Genomic DNA, 14713 nt, shown 5'->3' on the forward strand with positions numbered 1-14713 from the left:
GTACTTCGACTACATCCGCCTGTCGGATCTTGCGAATGTAAACGACATTGACTATAGACTGTGAGAAAAATGAGAATCTGTCTGCAGACACTATTTTTGGAATCAAAACAATATAAATAATGTGCACATTTCCGAGTTAAAACAAAACACCGTTGTGGAGTATTTTGATGTCTCGTGACAATCGGTGTGCGCAGACGCGCATAAGACGCATTCACGCATGCGTATCAGCTGATCCGAGTCATGTGTCCATAGCAACCGTGTCTTTCTTAGAGGCGTTGAACGGAATCACGATGTTCTAGTGGGCACAAGGGATCAGTTAAAGGCATAATCAGACCCATGGCGGAGAAGCGCAGGTCCGGTACCGGGATGTCCGATCCAAAAGCAGCCAAATGCGAGACGGACCACGAGTTTCTGGCTCACTCCGGGGTCAGCGCGCTGCTCAGAGGGGCTCTGCTGAAGCTGGTCGAGTCCAGATCCGAGGACCCCATCGGCTTTCTGGCCGAACACTTCGGTCATCTGTCGTCGGAGGTGGATGACGGAGGTTCGGAGAATCTGACCGTGAGGAGGTCGCTGTGGCACCTGAGCCTGGCCCATCACTCACAGAGGTCCAGACACTACACTGGTTTACTATCGCATACAACTGGACAGTTAAACATGCAGTAAACCATTTCGCATAATGAATTAGTACAAGATTTTGATGCTTTCGTCATTTTATCATCCTCATCATGGCATGTGTAACCTGTATGACTTTCTTCTGCGGAGCACTTAAGAAGATATTTGGAAGAATGTTGATAATCAAAACTGCAGACACATTCTCCAGATATCTTCTTTCGTGTTGTAGGGATTTAAAATTGATTTTTATGTCTTTAACATGATGCAGATCTGCATTCAACAATAACGTCCGAGTGGCGTATGATCTTCTGACGCAGAGCGCCCACCGTCGGCGCAGTACCGGAGGGGTCCGTGGGGTCGTGTACACGGAGGTGCTCCGATGCCTGTGCAGCGAGGGCGGGCTCTCCGGTGCCAGCGCCGCACCCCTCCTGCATCGCATCCAGTGTCACGATTACGAGTCCGTGCCCTTCGAGCTGTTCCGGCAGGGTGTGCTCACATGCGCCGTGTTCGCAGACTACATCCGCAAGTCTCAGTGCCTGTACGCGGCGGTGGCCAGAGCTCCGGACAGACCCGCGGAGAGAGCGCTGTGCCAGGCCGTGCTCGCCACCCTCCAGGAGGCGCTCGAGACGGCCGACGGGGCTGACGTGGCACGTTACCTGGAGGCCAGCTCTAAGATCTCGCCTGCCAAGCTGGCACAGGCCATGGCGGAGGCACGGCCCCCTTCACAACAGCAGGAGGGTCCCACTATGGATGCTCAGGAGTTTGAAGATGCCGCAGCTGCACTCTTCATAGCTCGGGTGCGAAAGGTCACTTGATGGCCTACGGTATTGAGCCGCCACTGAGCCAACAAGACTTCATCACATGAGTTACTGGTTTCAGTGTCAACACGGTCCAGTTTACGGCTCTTTCTGACGGAGAACATCAGACTGACATGAGAAGCGACGCAGTGCGCTTGTGCTGGGATAAAATGATCACGCTTTAACATCACTGTTAGTAGCTTAATTTACTGGAAGTGAACTTGGAGAGTTGTGAAGTCAGGAGGGGAAACGAAAGAGTCGTTCGTCCTCTTTTTCTAACCACATGAGTTTGGCACAGTTTCCTGTTTTCTTTTGCTTTAGCTCGTCTGAATGAATTTAATCCAGGTTCAATATTATTAAAGCTTAAAGGGATCATTCATCTAAAAGTGAAAATTCTGTCATCATTTCCTCTCCTTCGAGTTGTTACAGATCTGTATAAATGTCTTTGTTCTGATAACCACGGAGAAAGATATTTGGAAGAATGTGATTTTGGCCCCCATTGACTTCCATAGTGGGAAAAATTACAATGGTGGTCAAAAGTGCCCCAGTTTGCTGTCCAATATTGTCAAAATGATAAAGTCATTTTACTCCCAAAACTATGGGAAAATAATGGAGATAAAACAAGCGTTATAACACATCTGATAGTCAAGCAAACTTTATTAAACCTGTGTTGTGTTAAAGATGTTTTATGTTTTATTTTAAACTCTTAAGGCTACTGTCGAGTAATAGATCACTATACGATCTGGATATATTTGTGGACTGTGTATATAGATAGAACCTCAAAATCCTGATGAGAATGATTCTGTCCCAGTTTACCTCAGATATGAAAGGGATAGTTCAACCAAAAATGAAATTCCTGTCATCATTTACTCGCCCTCAGATTGGTCCAAACCTGTTTAAATGTCTTTGTTCTGATGAACACACAGGAAGTCATTCGGGCCATTGTTAGATCTCATCCACCACTGTCTCCCATAGATATTTATTTTCCCTACTATGGCAGTAAAACGTGGGTGAGATCTGACATTCTTTCAAATAAGGAAAACAAAAGAAATGTATACAGGTTTGGAACAATCTAAGGGCGAGTAACCGATGACCGCTGCCTATTATGTGATATTAAAGGGGTCATATGATACGGCTAAAACAAATATTATGGTTTGTTTTAGATGTAGTTTAATGTGTAAACACGATTTAAGGTTAAAAACGCTGTATTTTCCACATGCCGTGGATGTTTGTATCTCCTCTTTGCTCCGCCTCTCTGAAAAGCCAGGTGTGCTATGAATGGCCAGTGCTTGTGGAAATATAAAAGATTCACGTCTTTTGAGAATCTATATTAAATTGACCACGTTTTATTCTTTTTTGCTCAGTTTGTATCAAAGGTGGTGTGTAAAAACAGAAAGCAGGTTTAGGTAATAAGAGTCCTAGGCTGCATCCTAAATCGCCTTCTTCCATACTATATAGTAGGTGAAGATGAGTATGAGTCATGAATATGTCTAAAACCTCAGCATGCAATAAACAGTAGATGAGAAACACACGGATGGTCCACTACTTCAGCTCTGACTCAGTGTGGATGGAATGGACACTTCTCTATCCCATGATGCCACGGGAGCTGAGAAACGGTCAAATTTCAAAAGTAAATCAGATATATAGCGGAAAATGTTTAAACGTTTTAATGTGACAATAAATTGTTAATATTTATTGGTTGTTTTATATAGGTTGTTGTTAATACGTCACAGGTCAAAGAGCATACGGGTCACATGACCATAAAACATGGTGGACGCAGTATGTCCCTCCCGCTGATAGGCTCTTATTCAAATTCAGTACGTACTGTCACAGTATGCATTTCAGACGGAGCCCTTGTGTCAATAATTCAACAGGGTGTGAGTTACAGTCCCGTGTTCTTCATCTCACATCTGCTCTTTCTCGGCTTCATACACAACCTCTAGTTCTCATCATCACACAATTTACATTTGAACAATAAAACCTCAATGTTTAATACGTCACACAAGTTTGCGTTTTATTTCTTTAATCACCAACAATGTTTTGATCTATTTACTGCTCTTTGTTCATATTAGCGTTGACATGAAAGGTGAAATATTCAAATAAATCATTTATATGATCTGATGTGCTGATAGAAGCACTTTTTATTTGCTTACAGATATAAGTCAAGCTTAAATATATTCGTTTTGACTGAGTAATAAATGTTGGATTGTGTGTTGAACCAGCATTGTTTACGTTTTCTCAAGTGGTCTATAAGCACTGCGTGTTTGTAGCATTAAAGAAAACTAATGGATCCTTTAAGAGGAATATAGCGGTTTTATTAAGAAAATAAGATCATTTCCAGACTGTGACATTGGTAACAGGGGAATTGATGAAGGCTTTTGCTGCAAGAAAGTACAAACAAAAATACATTGGTAGTTACTGACATTTTCTGAAATAACAGCGGTGTTATTAAAGTTACGGGAAATATTTGCATTAAACCCATGATTACATAATAAAAGTCATATCCTCATATCTTGAGTGCTCTTCATGTACACGAGACTCCGACCAGTAAAACAAACCCAACACAACATATTCTGTTGATAAAGGCGTTAGTGCAAACATTTCTTCACCAAACACGACAAATTCATCATCTAATTCTGACAAATATGAAATAACTATAGGTTCACAGTTCACCCCACAAATCACTAAGACAAGAAAAAAATAAAGAAAGAAAAATGACAAATTAAGTCCTATTACTGTAATATCATTAGATGAAATAAGTTCACGCGTGATAGTATTTGTTTTTACCTTTATCAATGCTATAACATAGTAATAAGATGTGAGTCATTATCATAAAGATGACATTGTGTGCTCTTAAAACTACAAAATGTCTATAATACACATTTTCCCTTTGACTGTGATGTGAAATGAGAACCGGTCAGCTCTCATACAGCTAAAGAAATGTTCTAATTACCCAATGACCCTGACTCACATCATTACTGAACACTACAGTTTAGTGCACTTAAAGTGATAGATGGCGATGTGCTAAAGCTTTAATCACGTCCACACAAGACAAATTCATTTTAGCTTCCAAGAGAAATCGGCCCATTTTAACCCGCTCGCCTCGACACTGTAAAACTATTGCAACTGGCTCATCACAGCAGACATCATCTATATGGCCGTACAGTGATAAACAGACGAATGTGACTGCATGTACACACAGAAGAACTGAACATGGCTTGGTGTTTACAGAAGCGGTGGAGGCAGAGGAGGATGACCAGCGTTGACCTGAAAGCGCGTCTCATCTGAAATGCCGTACTGCTCCAGAGGATCCTGATCAACCAAACGTGACACACGTGTTACTCATCTTGAGCTGATGTTTTTGTAATGATCAATGCTATCAGTCTCACCTTGCCGGTCAATCGATGGATTTCAGTGCGGTAGAATATAAGGTTTTTGCGCATGAATTCGTAACTGTGAAGCGGAGGACAGATTTCAGTTATGAGCTGCATGTATAAATATGAGATGCAGAGGAGAAGGTGTGTGTGTGTGTGTTCATCACCTGGACTTCATGATGGCGTCGATCCACTCCACACACTGCGTCTGAGAATCACATTCAAACAAATACTTCCGCTCGGCCTCGTCTAGAAACACTGCAAACATGACAGAAAACACTCGTAGTCTTTTTCGTTTAAAGGCCATTTCAAATAAAGTGAATTTTGATCATGTGTAGATATCACTTTATTATCTGTTTTTGTCCACCAAAAGTGTAATGCAATTTACAAAGAGCAAGAACTTTAATCAGAGGACAAACAAAGATTCACGAACATTCAAGATAACATTTTCTAAGATCACTTCCACCACTCACCAATAGAGAAAACAAGCTCCTCTTCTCTCTCCACCCGACACTGCTCCAACAGCAAAGCACCGATGGGCTGAAAACACACAACATCTATCAAATGAAACTGTGACACCCGGTGCATTCTAAAAACCCCTACGAAGGGCACTTTGAATTGAGAATAAACTGGATCCCATTCTAAAGGGTCATTCCACTTCCAAGGGCCCTTTCCAAGGGAAACGACAACCAATTTACTCCCACGATTCACTGGTCCATGACTGTGTCTCCTGAAGATGGCACGGAAGTGTGTTCCAATTAGGGATGTGCGATATTGAGAAAAAATGCGATAGCATGATAAATAATGCGATATGAGATTTCTTTTTCTAAAATCAATTTAAATTGTATTAAAATATATTAAAGAAATGATATAACCAACATATATTTTACATTATTTTAGAAAAAAAGCATCACTACAACTTCTGAAAGTGAACATCCATGTTTTACTGTATTTTGAAAACAAACAAAAATAAATGAAAAAAAATGAATGCGTCGTGACGTAGATAGTTGTATGACTTGCGTCTGAGCATGCGCACGCTATCATGTGCACACACGCATATCCCAACTAACATCCGCGTGTCAGATAAATGCTATACTATCCGCATCCACCAAAAACTTTGACCGTACATTACGTTTCGATGAATTAAATAGCTCATTTATCGCAAACCATGTCGATATGCATATTGTGATATGCACATGTGCGATATTCCAATAATTTTGATATATTGCACAGCCCTTGTTCCAACATTGTTTGGTAGCCCATACACTTCACACCGTCAAAGTTCTAACTCTGGAGGGTGTGTCCTCGGAAGGGATCAGGGCTCTGATCTGCGTTTTGTTTTGTATTGCCACAAACACAATATAACAGTGTTACATCACATTACCAGAGAGAATTAAAGAAAAGAAGAGAAAAAAATTTAAATGTCACATAATAACATTAAAGCCACAATATGTAAATTTGGAGCGCTAGATGGTGCACTTTCAAAACAACAACAAAAGGCGAAGCTAAAGGAGGTTATGTAGGAGAGTGGAATTGTGGGACATGTTGTTTTCACCATATGGCGTATGGAGCTCACCCATCATGTTCACAGACGAGAATTATATTTGATGTCCTCGTAATGAATTATCTTACAAGAAAATGTAATGCTACGTTAGCCTGTGTGAATGATATTAGACTTTGTCAATTGAACTGTTTAAAACAGTCATACTGTCGTCGTTTGAAAAGTAAACGCTTGTTTGTGTTTCCTTTAGTCGCCAAAGAGTCATCGTGATCCATAATAACAGAACAACAGATGCTGTATAATCTCTTCTGCATCTGTGTTGGTGTAGTTTCTTCAGCCGGAAACTGAGGGTCACGCGGAGCAGCGGACATTAAGTCACTAGTTTAAATAGGAATTTCTCTTGATTTACACATTCTTGGGAACATTTGTGATAATGTTAGTACACAACTGCATGAGATATATCACACTGTGAAAGTGATGTTTGGATATTTCATAACACAATTCTTCCATATTGTGCCTTTAAATGCTTTAAAACTATGTTTTCAGAGCTTGTTTGTAATCCATTTGTATCAATGTCATGACATACGTTTTAAAATCATTGATAAAATGTGAATGGTTTGGTTGACATAAGGCCCACTTCGTTTTATGCTTCTCAAGAAAGAAAACGTGTAGTCTGATTCAGATCAGATCAGATCAGACTGTGACGAAGCCCACCTCCTCCTCATCAGTCCGAAAGTAAAACAGGAAGTTGACGATCAGTTTCACCAGACGCCTCTTCACCACTGAAATAAAAGACATTTTATGAGCCTCCTGTCCACTATAAACACTTAACCGATCCTCACGATACGTGTCGGCTGTGACGGTGATTAATAACATGACGCAACATGTGATGTCTCTTACCGTCTCCTCTCTTCGGGCCTCTCATTCCCAGCTCGGCCGATCTCTCTGCCGGCTGGCGGCTCAGGAACATGAGCTCTTTCTCGTTAAATCTCATGTTTAGCGATTAAAACACGAACTCTTCGTTAGATCTCATCGTCGGCACCTGAACGGCAGTTCCGGTCGCGGACGCGCATCTGACAGCATCACACGCCCCTCGCGCTGACGGTCATTCTGGTGTGTTCAATAACGTCCGCTGCTCGTGTTCTGAACCGAATTAAGATGGTTTGTATGTCATTAGTTGCACAACACACACACACACAGAGACACACACTCAACACACCGTGTGAGCAGGAACCGAACTCATCCGGTCGCCAGAGGGCGCTCGTGTAACACATTTTCAACTTTAAAAAATGTGTTTATTTATTTGTTTATTTATCATTTTTCTTTACATTTATTTTATGTCATGTGGTTTATTTGCTTGATCAATTTCAAGGTACTTTATTGGCACGATTGCGACAATATTGCCAACATGGAACAACAAAAGACCTAGAGTAAGTACAAACATTAAAGTAGAATTATGCCATTGCACTTCTCTGAGACGAAACCGTTCTCTAAAGTGGCCTGCTTACTAACAGTGTTTTTATAAGTTCACCAACATTCATGTGTTTATGTTTGTAAAAACAAGTTTATGTGCGCTTTAGCGATTGTCGTCGTTTATAAATAAAGTTGCGCGAGTCAAAAATAACAGGAACCGGAAGTGCATTGTTTCGCGGTTGCGCACTGGTGTAGCAACGGAGGCAGCGTGAGTTGGACGTTGCGGTAAAACTGTTTTAAAATGAATTTTCGCAAACTATATCTCTCTTATTTGAGATTTAAAAGCGCATTAGACCCTTTGCATTTAATATGACTCGTAAGGTTTGTTTTGTGAGGTTTAATTGAGCTGTAAGCGTTCAATGAAGCTTAACGACTGTCTATAGACTTAATCATTTTAACGCTGTTATATTTCTCTTTGTTATATATCTGACGTCATGTTTATTTAGTTTAAGCAGCTTTGGGGGAATTTACTAGTTGTATGGTAATTAATAGTAAACATGAAGGGGTGACATTTGACTTTAACACACTTATACGGGCGAAGTTTCTCGCAGTTTTCGCAATACTGTGTTTTTATTAACTGTAAAGCTTTAATGTGTCATAAATAAGCTTTGCTTCATGATCATTGAGGGAACCTGATTAAGGTCTTGTGCAGCAGGCATGGGCCGGTATGACATTTTGATGTTAAACATCACGGTTTTGTTATTACAACACTAAAATGTGTTATTTCCACATGTCTGCTTGTTGTAGAACATGTGTGTCAGGTAAAAATAAAGCCTTAAAATGACACAAAATACCTTAACTCTTTTAAACCTCGGTATACCTTGAAACCGGGATCCGTCCCAAATCTATTGTGCAGTTTTGTATCAGTAAATGTGAAAGTTTGCTTTAAAGGATTTCAGTAAAATGTTCGTATTGAAGTCAAATGTGTTTGTTTGTTTTGTGACTCCAGGAGTTTCGTTGTGAGGATCTGTCATCATGGATTTCCAGCACAGAGCCGGAGGGAAAACGGGCAGCGGTGGCGTTGCGTCCGCATCCGAGAGCAACCGAGACCGACGCGAGCGTCTGCGGCAGCTGGCCCTCGAGACCATAGACATCAATAAAGATCCTTACTTTATGAAAAACCACCTGGGCTCATATGAGTGTAAACTGTGTCTCACGCTTCACAACAATGAGGTAAGAGCTTCGACCGATCATCACTGGATGAGCACGAGTGTGTGATCACCTTCATCTTCACATGTTTGTCTCCTCTAGGGAAGTTATCTGGCTCACACACAGGGCAAGAAGCATCAGACCAATCTGTAAGTCAAGCGTTTTACTCATTTGTCTGAGCGATCTGCGTTGGAGGTTTTACTCACCTGGTGTCTGGATTCTTTTATTTCAGAGCGAGACGAGCTGCCAAAGAAGCAAAGGAATCGCCGGCGCAGCCCGCCCCAGAGAAAGTGAAGGTTGAAGTGAAGAAATTTGTCAAGATCGGCCGACCTGGTTATAAAGGTATGAGATTATTGGGCCTCGTGCAGAACGCATCCTGTGTTTAAATCATTGATAGAACCATTTTGACATATCTGACACACGCGTATATTGACTGAATCTGTTGGGTTTCATGAAGAAAAGTCAGTCTTTGTGTTTTTGTAAAAAAAGCTTTCAATTTGCAATTTAAATTCACCCACATTTTTCTTACTCGTAGTTACAAAACAGAGGGATTCAGAAAGCGGGCAGCAGAGTTTGCTTTTCCAGGTAACTTTTTACGTTGAGGATCAGGTCCATTCATGTGTCTGCAACATTGATGATTTTCTTCGATATTCTCTTTCATTTTAAATAATTGTTTGATTCTCAAACCCTTTCTCTGTCATTCAGATTGACTATCCAGAGGTAGCAGAAGGTATCGGACCGAGGCATCGCTTTATGTCGGCATACGAGCAGAGAATCGAACCCCCAGACCGTCGTTGGCAGTACCTCCTGTTTGCTGCTGAACCCTACGAGACCATCGCCTTCAAGGTCTGTAGTGTGTCATTATGCTCTAGAGGTGATGTAAAGCACAAACACCTGAGGTTTACATGACATGTGAACAAATGTAATCTCTTTCAGGTCCCCAGTCGTGAGATTGACAAAGCAGAGACTCGTTTCTGGACTCACTGGAATAGGGAAACAAAACAAGTGAGAGAAATGTTTTCATGACGCCTTCTTGCCAATGTTCATTTTAAACCGAGACAGATTGAATAAATAGTTCTTCTGTGAATGAAGATCTTTGTGTACATGTGTGTTTTTTGATGAGTTGTTTATGTGACCTCCTTGTTTTAAACACACAATCTCTCTTCTCCAGTTCTTTCTGCAGTTTCACTTCAAGATGGAGAAAGCTCTGACCACTGCGCCGGGTCAAGGGATGTCCATTGGCATCAAGCGTCCGCCTTCACTCATCACTGGAATGGGGCCACGGCCGGCCGGTGATTCCATGCTGCCTCCTCCACCCGGTGGCATCCCAGGAATGCCCCCTTTGCCACCTGGTGCCCAGATGCACCCAGGAATGCCTCCACCGGGTGCTCTTCCACCCCACCTGAGGCCCCACTTCCATACAGGCGGACACACCGGAATGCATAACTGATTTTCTTGAAGATGTTTTTTTGCTTTTATCTCTAGACGCCATGGACATGTTTGTAAACCGGCATTCGTTTCATCTTCTGAATATGTCATTGACAACGATGTAAATGTGTACAACCGTCAAAATATTTCATATGGTTTGTGTAGGGTGTCCGATTGTGTTTCTTAAAAATCTGTGAATCTCACTGCAATCCCGCCCCATCAAACCATGTCTAATTGAACTTTTTATGTTTTTAGTATTAAAAAGAAAAAAAGTTGTCGCTTGCTGCATTTCTGTTCTTAAAAAGTATGTTTTGCATATAGGTTTGTTAAATGAGTACAGTGTCCCTGCATAATATTTTATTTCTGTGACTCTCAACTGATAATGATAGTGATGTTTGAAAGCAAACATAAAGAGGTGAACTAGTCCTCAACCTAAAACCAGTTTTAGTCCCAGATTAGTTTTCATATTTAAAGGGATTTGAAATGGTTCCATGTAGCATTTTTATTGCAAACGCTTGGTTAATTAAACATTTTATAATGGATTTATTGGCAGAACAAACCAAAAGTTGTTGTTATTAACTTCAATGAGTTCAAACAAAGGTTTATTTATTTTTCCACAGTAAAACTTCAATTTTTATGTTCAAATATTTTCTAAAGAGATTAAAATAACTTTCTCGCTCCTTTAACTTGTGAATGGCACCTGACTGTCACTACATCTACAGATGAATATACACTAAACCAATGAACTAGATCTTTTGCATTCAGTTGTCATTTCAAAAGTGCAGAAGATGGATTGGAGTGTAATAAAAAGTGACCAGTAAGAAAAAAAACATTCCTCATCGTATAATATAATAAGGTCAAGAAGTGAAATAAAGCGCAAGGATGTTGGTTTATATTAAAGAATCTCAAAAATATTAACCTGAATATTAATATAATAATAACCAGAATTGACTGTGGTGTAAAAAGTCGCTCAAGCAGGAGATTTTATGAGCAGACCAGAAAGCAAGAATGAAGTCAACCGGTTTATTTGCTCTGATGCTTCTCACTGTTTCTTGGGTTTTTGTTTGCTATCCTTCACTGGTTTCTTTGTTTTCTCCATCATCTCCACTTCTTCCTCTGTTATTTTCTTCCTAACTTTAATCTCGTTCTCTCTTGTCCTCTTCATTCTGTCTTTCATCTCACCCGCGTCTCGTTTTCCTCTCCTCTCGCTGAATTGAGTCTCTCTCTTCTTCAGGAGTCTCAGGTTTGGAATGGTCCGGTGTCTGAAGCCCATGGACGCTCTCCCTTGAGATGCACTCTTGGATTTACGTTTGCTAGTGCCTTCATCATCATCATCATCATCGTCGTCAGCGAGCCACCAGAAGAACGTGTCCCAGAAAGACGTCTCGGGCTGAGAACATCACGTGAAAGGCATTCATCAGCCCAAAACATTCAGATGTTATTTTCTCGTTCTTTACTTGAAGCAGAACCAGGAAGAAAGTCACAAAGACTTTCTCTCTCTCACCTCATGTGTTGGTAGTTTTGTTCTCCTGATGAAAGTGTGTCTTTCGCTCACAGCCGTGATCTCTTCACCGACATCTTTACGGCCCCTAAGAGCCTCTGTGTGCAGAAAACATTTCATTTGACTTTGAGAGTTGGATTCAGGTCCTGAGGAGACCGAGGTTAAACAAAATTAAAGTAGCGGCATTATAAACTTGCCATTTATTCTCTGCAGACCGCAGGTGAGCACCAGGATGGTTATGGCGACGATCAGACATCTGTTGAGAGTCACACCCTCCCACGGCGTCTCAATTTGAGCCAGATTCTGAATGGACAGTGATTTACGAAACAACGCTGAAGAGATGGACAGAAGATACAAATATTGCCTTTTTTAAAGTCACAATCTCCACAAAGCAGCAGAAATCAGGCTAAGGTATCTTATTGCTGTTAGGATGGTCAGACTAGCTGACAGCATTAGAAGGAGTTCTGTCATTTTAATCACAGGTTTTGATCGCATTTGCCCAGAAATATGAATCATCATGTTTCATGTTTTGTTATGACACAGTGGCAATAAAACGGACAACTACGTCAAGACCATTTTTATACTTTAAGCAGAATCAGAGTGAGCTTTATTCGCCAAGAACACGCATACAAGGATTTTTGTTCTGTTTACCGGAGCTCTGTTGTCTTCAACACAGTGTATATATAGGACACAAGAAATAAAAAGGAAAAATAATATAATATATGAGACTAAAAGGACTAAAAAAATCTACAATATACAAAGGTGCAGACAGTTATATGCAAGTGTGCCTCATAAGTACTGTATATTGTAATGGCGTACGGTTCATATTTTATTTAGTAAAATATTTTTGTTTATTTCATATTTTTATGTAAGTATACTTTATATTATATATATAATTAAAAATAACAATTTACACCAAAAACTATTGGCCATCTGGCGTTAAATGATCTAGTTGTGTTTGAGTCTCTCGACTGTCCTCAATGTAAACAGATGAAACTCATCAACCAGACTGTTACTGCTGGACATGAGCTTTTAGAACATCTGTTCTTATTCTTTGGTTTGAACGTTTTCTTTCGTAAAACAACTTGTTCAGCGCAGGACAACATTAAACATAAACCTTCATTTCCAAAACTCCTCTCATTGGTCCCAGAATGTCACCATTTTGTGTCACCAAGCTGTTCTTGTGAGACATTACAAGGTCAAATCTTCCAAATATATAGATGGCGATGGGAAAGGACCGTGAACACAAAGCGCACACAAGTTCACACTGGACCCTCTGGCGCCAACATAAAGTACAGTTATTAAATGCCACCACAACATCAGCATCTTAAGAAGTTTCTTAATAAACAAGAACTGAAAGGTCTAGAGGACGAGGTGAGCAGGTGACGTACTTGCACTGGACACCGGGTGTTCTCGCGGGGTCATCTTCGGTACCTGATGGAGCGCCGGAGCCTCCTGTCGGTGAAGAATGTTTATTATGTGATTAATTCACCAGCCGTCCAGCCAGAGGCTTGATGGTGACACTGACATCTCACTCACCTCTCGTGTTCTCCTCTGTGTGTACATCTCTATAACACAACAACAAACGGGTGAGAAAAATACTGAACACATGCGACAGCGATGCACATTTAACAGTGCATTTGAAATAATAAAGTAAAACATTCATCGTATGATTTTTGGGTCGTGTGAAGTGTTCAGGCCATTGCTGTTGTGTGAAAGATGTTGTCACCAGTGTTGGGTGTAAGTCATTAGTTTCAGTAATTGCATTATTTTCCCCTTGAAGAAGTAAAGTAAAGGATTAATCTTCTTTTTCTGTAATTGAAATACAGTTATAATACAAATACTGTGTAATGTATACAATAGTGGAATTAAAAATTCAATGTCTAACTTTAAAATGCATGCATTCATGTATCTTCCTCTCATTTGTAAAACTTAAGTCAGTTAATTTTGGTGTTATATTATTTATTAGAATGTCGTTTTGTGTAATCGCTTAACTAATCGAGGTTGATAGAAAGTAATGAGTAATAAGTCATTTTCAGGCGAGTCATTCGTACAGTAACGTAAAGACACTATTGAATATGTCAGAGTAACACTGGGTGTCACATCGCTCATGTTGGTCAAGGCCATTCACATGTATTATTAGAATCACTGTTCACTTGAACGGCCTTCAGCTCTGATCTTTATTTAGAAGAGAGAAAGCTTTGTTTCAAAGACATCTTGACCGCTGCACTAACGTTTCCTAAAGTAAACTCATGTCTGTGCATGTATTCTCTTCTCGTGTTGAATACCTCCTCGGCCCCCAGTCCGAGCTGTTCTGAGGGGCTTTGCGGGAGATACGTCTCTCGGCGGTTGACCGAGCTCGTCCTCAAAAGTCTCAAATGTGCTTTCTTCCATAACTCACCTGATAAAGACACAACAACACACACAACAGGGTTAAAACAGACACATGGACATGTTCATACAAAGCTGTGATCTCCAAGCCTGGAGAAGTCATGAAAGTCTTAGGATGTTATAGAAAAAGGTCAGAAATGGACCTCTGTGTGTGTGTTTAGTATTTCTAATCCAGTGACAAACCAACATGTGGAAATATGATCTAAAGCATTGAAATCTCATTGATCTTATGTCAAAGCTCTTGTTTTGAACTGATCCTGTGAGTTGTCTGGATGTGGACGTCACCCTGAAACACAGAGGCTTACCTGCGCGGAGGTGAGGAGACGTGAGGACACACGGGCCAGAGAGGACACACCAGTGCCACAGCGCTCGCGCACGCACACACGCGCGCTCACGCGTGACAGCCACGCACAGGTGCGGCAGAATGAGAAAAACAACACAAGCGCGTGTGAGATTCTGAAACGTGTCTTATATCTCACACTTGATC

At 40.8% G+C, this 14713-nt stretch overlaps 4 protein-coding genes across 7 annotated transcripts; 2 read left to right on the forward strand and 2 right to left on the reverse strand.

Moving 5' to 3' along the window:
* The first annotated feature begins 226 nt into the window (after nt 1-226).
* Nucleotides 227-3408, forward strand: tpgs1 (tubulin polyglutamylase complex subunit 1). Its single transcript, XM_079452094.1, has 2 exons — nt 227-605; nt 881-3408. Exons 1-2 carry the CDS (start codon nt 337-339, stop codon nt 1425-1427), a joined length of 816 nt encoding a protein of 271 aa, XP_079308220.1. The 5' UTR covers nt 227-336; the 3' UTR covers nt 1428-3408.
* On the reverse strand, nt 3062-7533 carry plekhj1 (pleckstrin homology domain containing, family J member 1). The gene is made up of 6 exons (XM_079452096.1): nt 7185-7533; nt 6999-7066; nt 5257-5323; nt 4951-5041; nt 4799-4862; nt 3062-4721 (listed from the first exon to the last, which is right to left on the reverse strand). Exons 1-6 carry the CDS (start codon nt 7276-7278, stop codon nt 4635-4637), a joined length of 471 nt encoding a protein of 156 aa, XP_079308222.1. The 5' UTR covers nt 7279-7533; the 3' UTR covers nt 3062-4634.
* Nucleotides 7011-11227, forward strand: sf3a2 (splicing factor 3a, subunit 2). Of its 4 annotated transcripts, XM_079452092.1 has the most exons (9): nt 7011-7445; nt 7657-7714; nt 8707-8930; nt 9009-9055; nt 9139-9248; nt 9442-9491; nt 9612-9752; nt 9843-9911; nt 10078-11018. In XM_079452092.1, the coding sequence occupies exons 3-9, from the start codon at nt 8733-8735 to the stop codon at nt 10354-10356; spliced, it is 894 nt and encodes a 297-aa protein (XP_079308218.1). In that variant the 5' UTR covers nt 7011-7445; nt 7657-7714; nt 8707-8732; the 3' UTR covers nt 10357-11018. The 4 variants fall into 4 exon arrangements, with proteins under 4 accessions (XP_079308218.1, XP_079308216.1, XP_079308217.1 ...); XM_079452090.1 differs by lacking the exons at nt 7011-7445; nt 7657-7714 and adding an exon at nt 7896-7982 and having other exon boundaries at nt 10078-11153; XM_079452091.1 differs by lacking the exons at nt 7011-7445; nt 7657-7714 and adding an exon at nt 7910-7965 and having other exon boundaries at nt 10078-11227.
* Nucleotides 10826-14676, reverse strand: LOC306891651 (uncharacterized protein). The gene is made up of 7 exons (XM_079452095.1): nt 14532-14676; nt 14124-14236; nt 13375-13403; nt 13227-13290; nt 12033-12167; nt 11839-11933; nt 10826-11724 (listed from the first exon to the last, which is right to left on the reverse strand). The coding sequence occupies exons 2-7, from the start codon at nt 14227-14229 to the stop codon at nt 11377-11379; spliced, it is 777 nt and encodes a 258-aa protein (XP_079308221.1). The 5' UTR covers nt 14230-14236; nt 14532-14676; the 3' UTR covers nt 10826-11376.
* Nucleotides 14677-14713: the final 37 nt, after the last annotated feature.

The sequence above is a fragment of the Barbatula barbatula genome, assembly GCF_947034865.1.
Source record: "Barbatula barbatula genome assembly, chromosome: 3".
Taxonomy (NCBI): domain Eukaryota; kingdom Metazoa; phylum Chordata; class Actinopteri; order Cypriniformes; family Nemacheilidae; genus Barbatula; species Barbatula barbatula.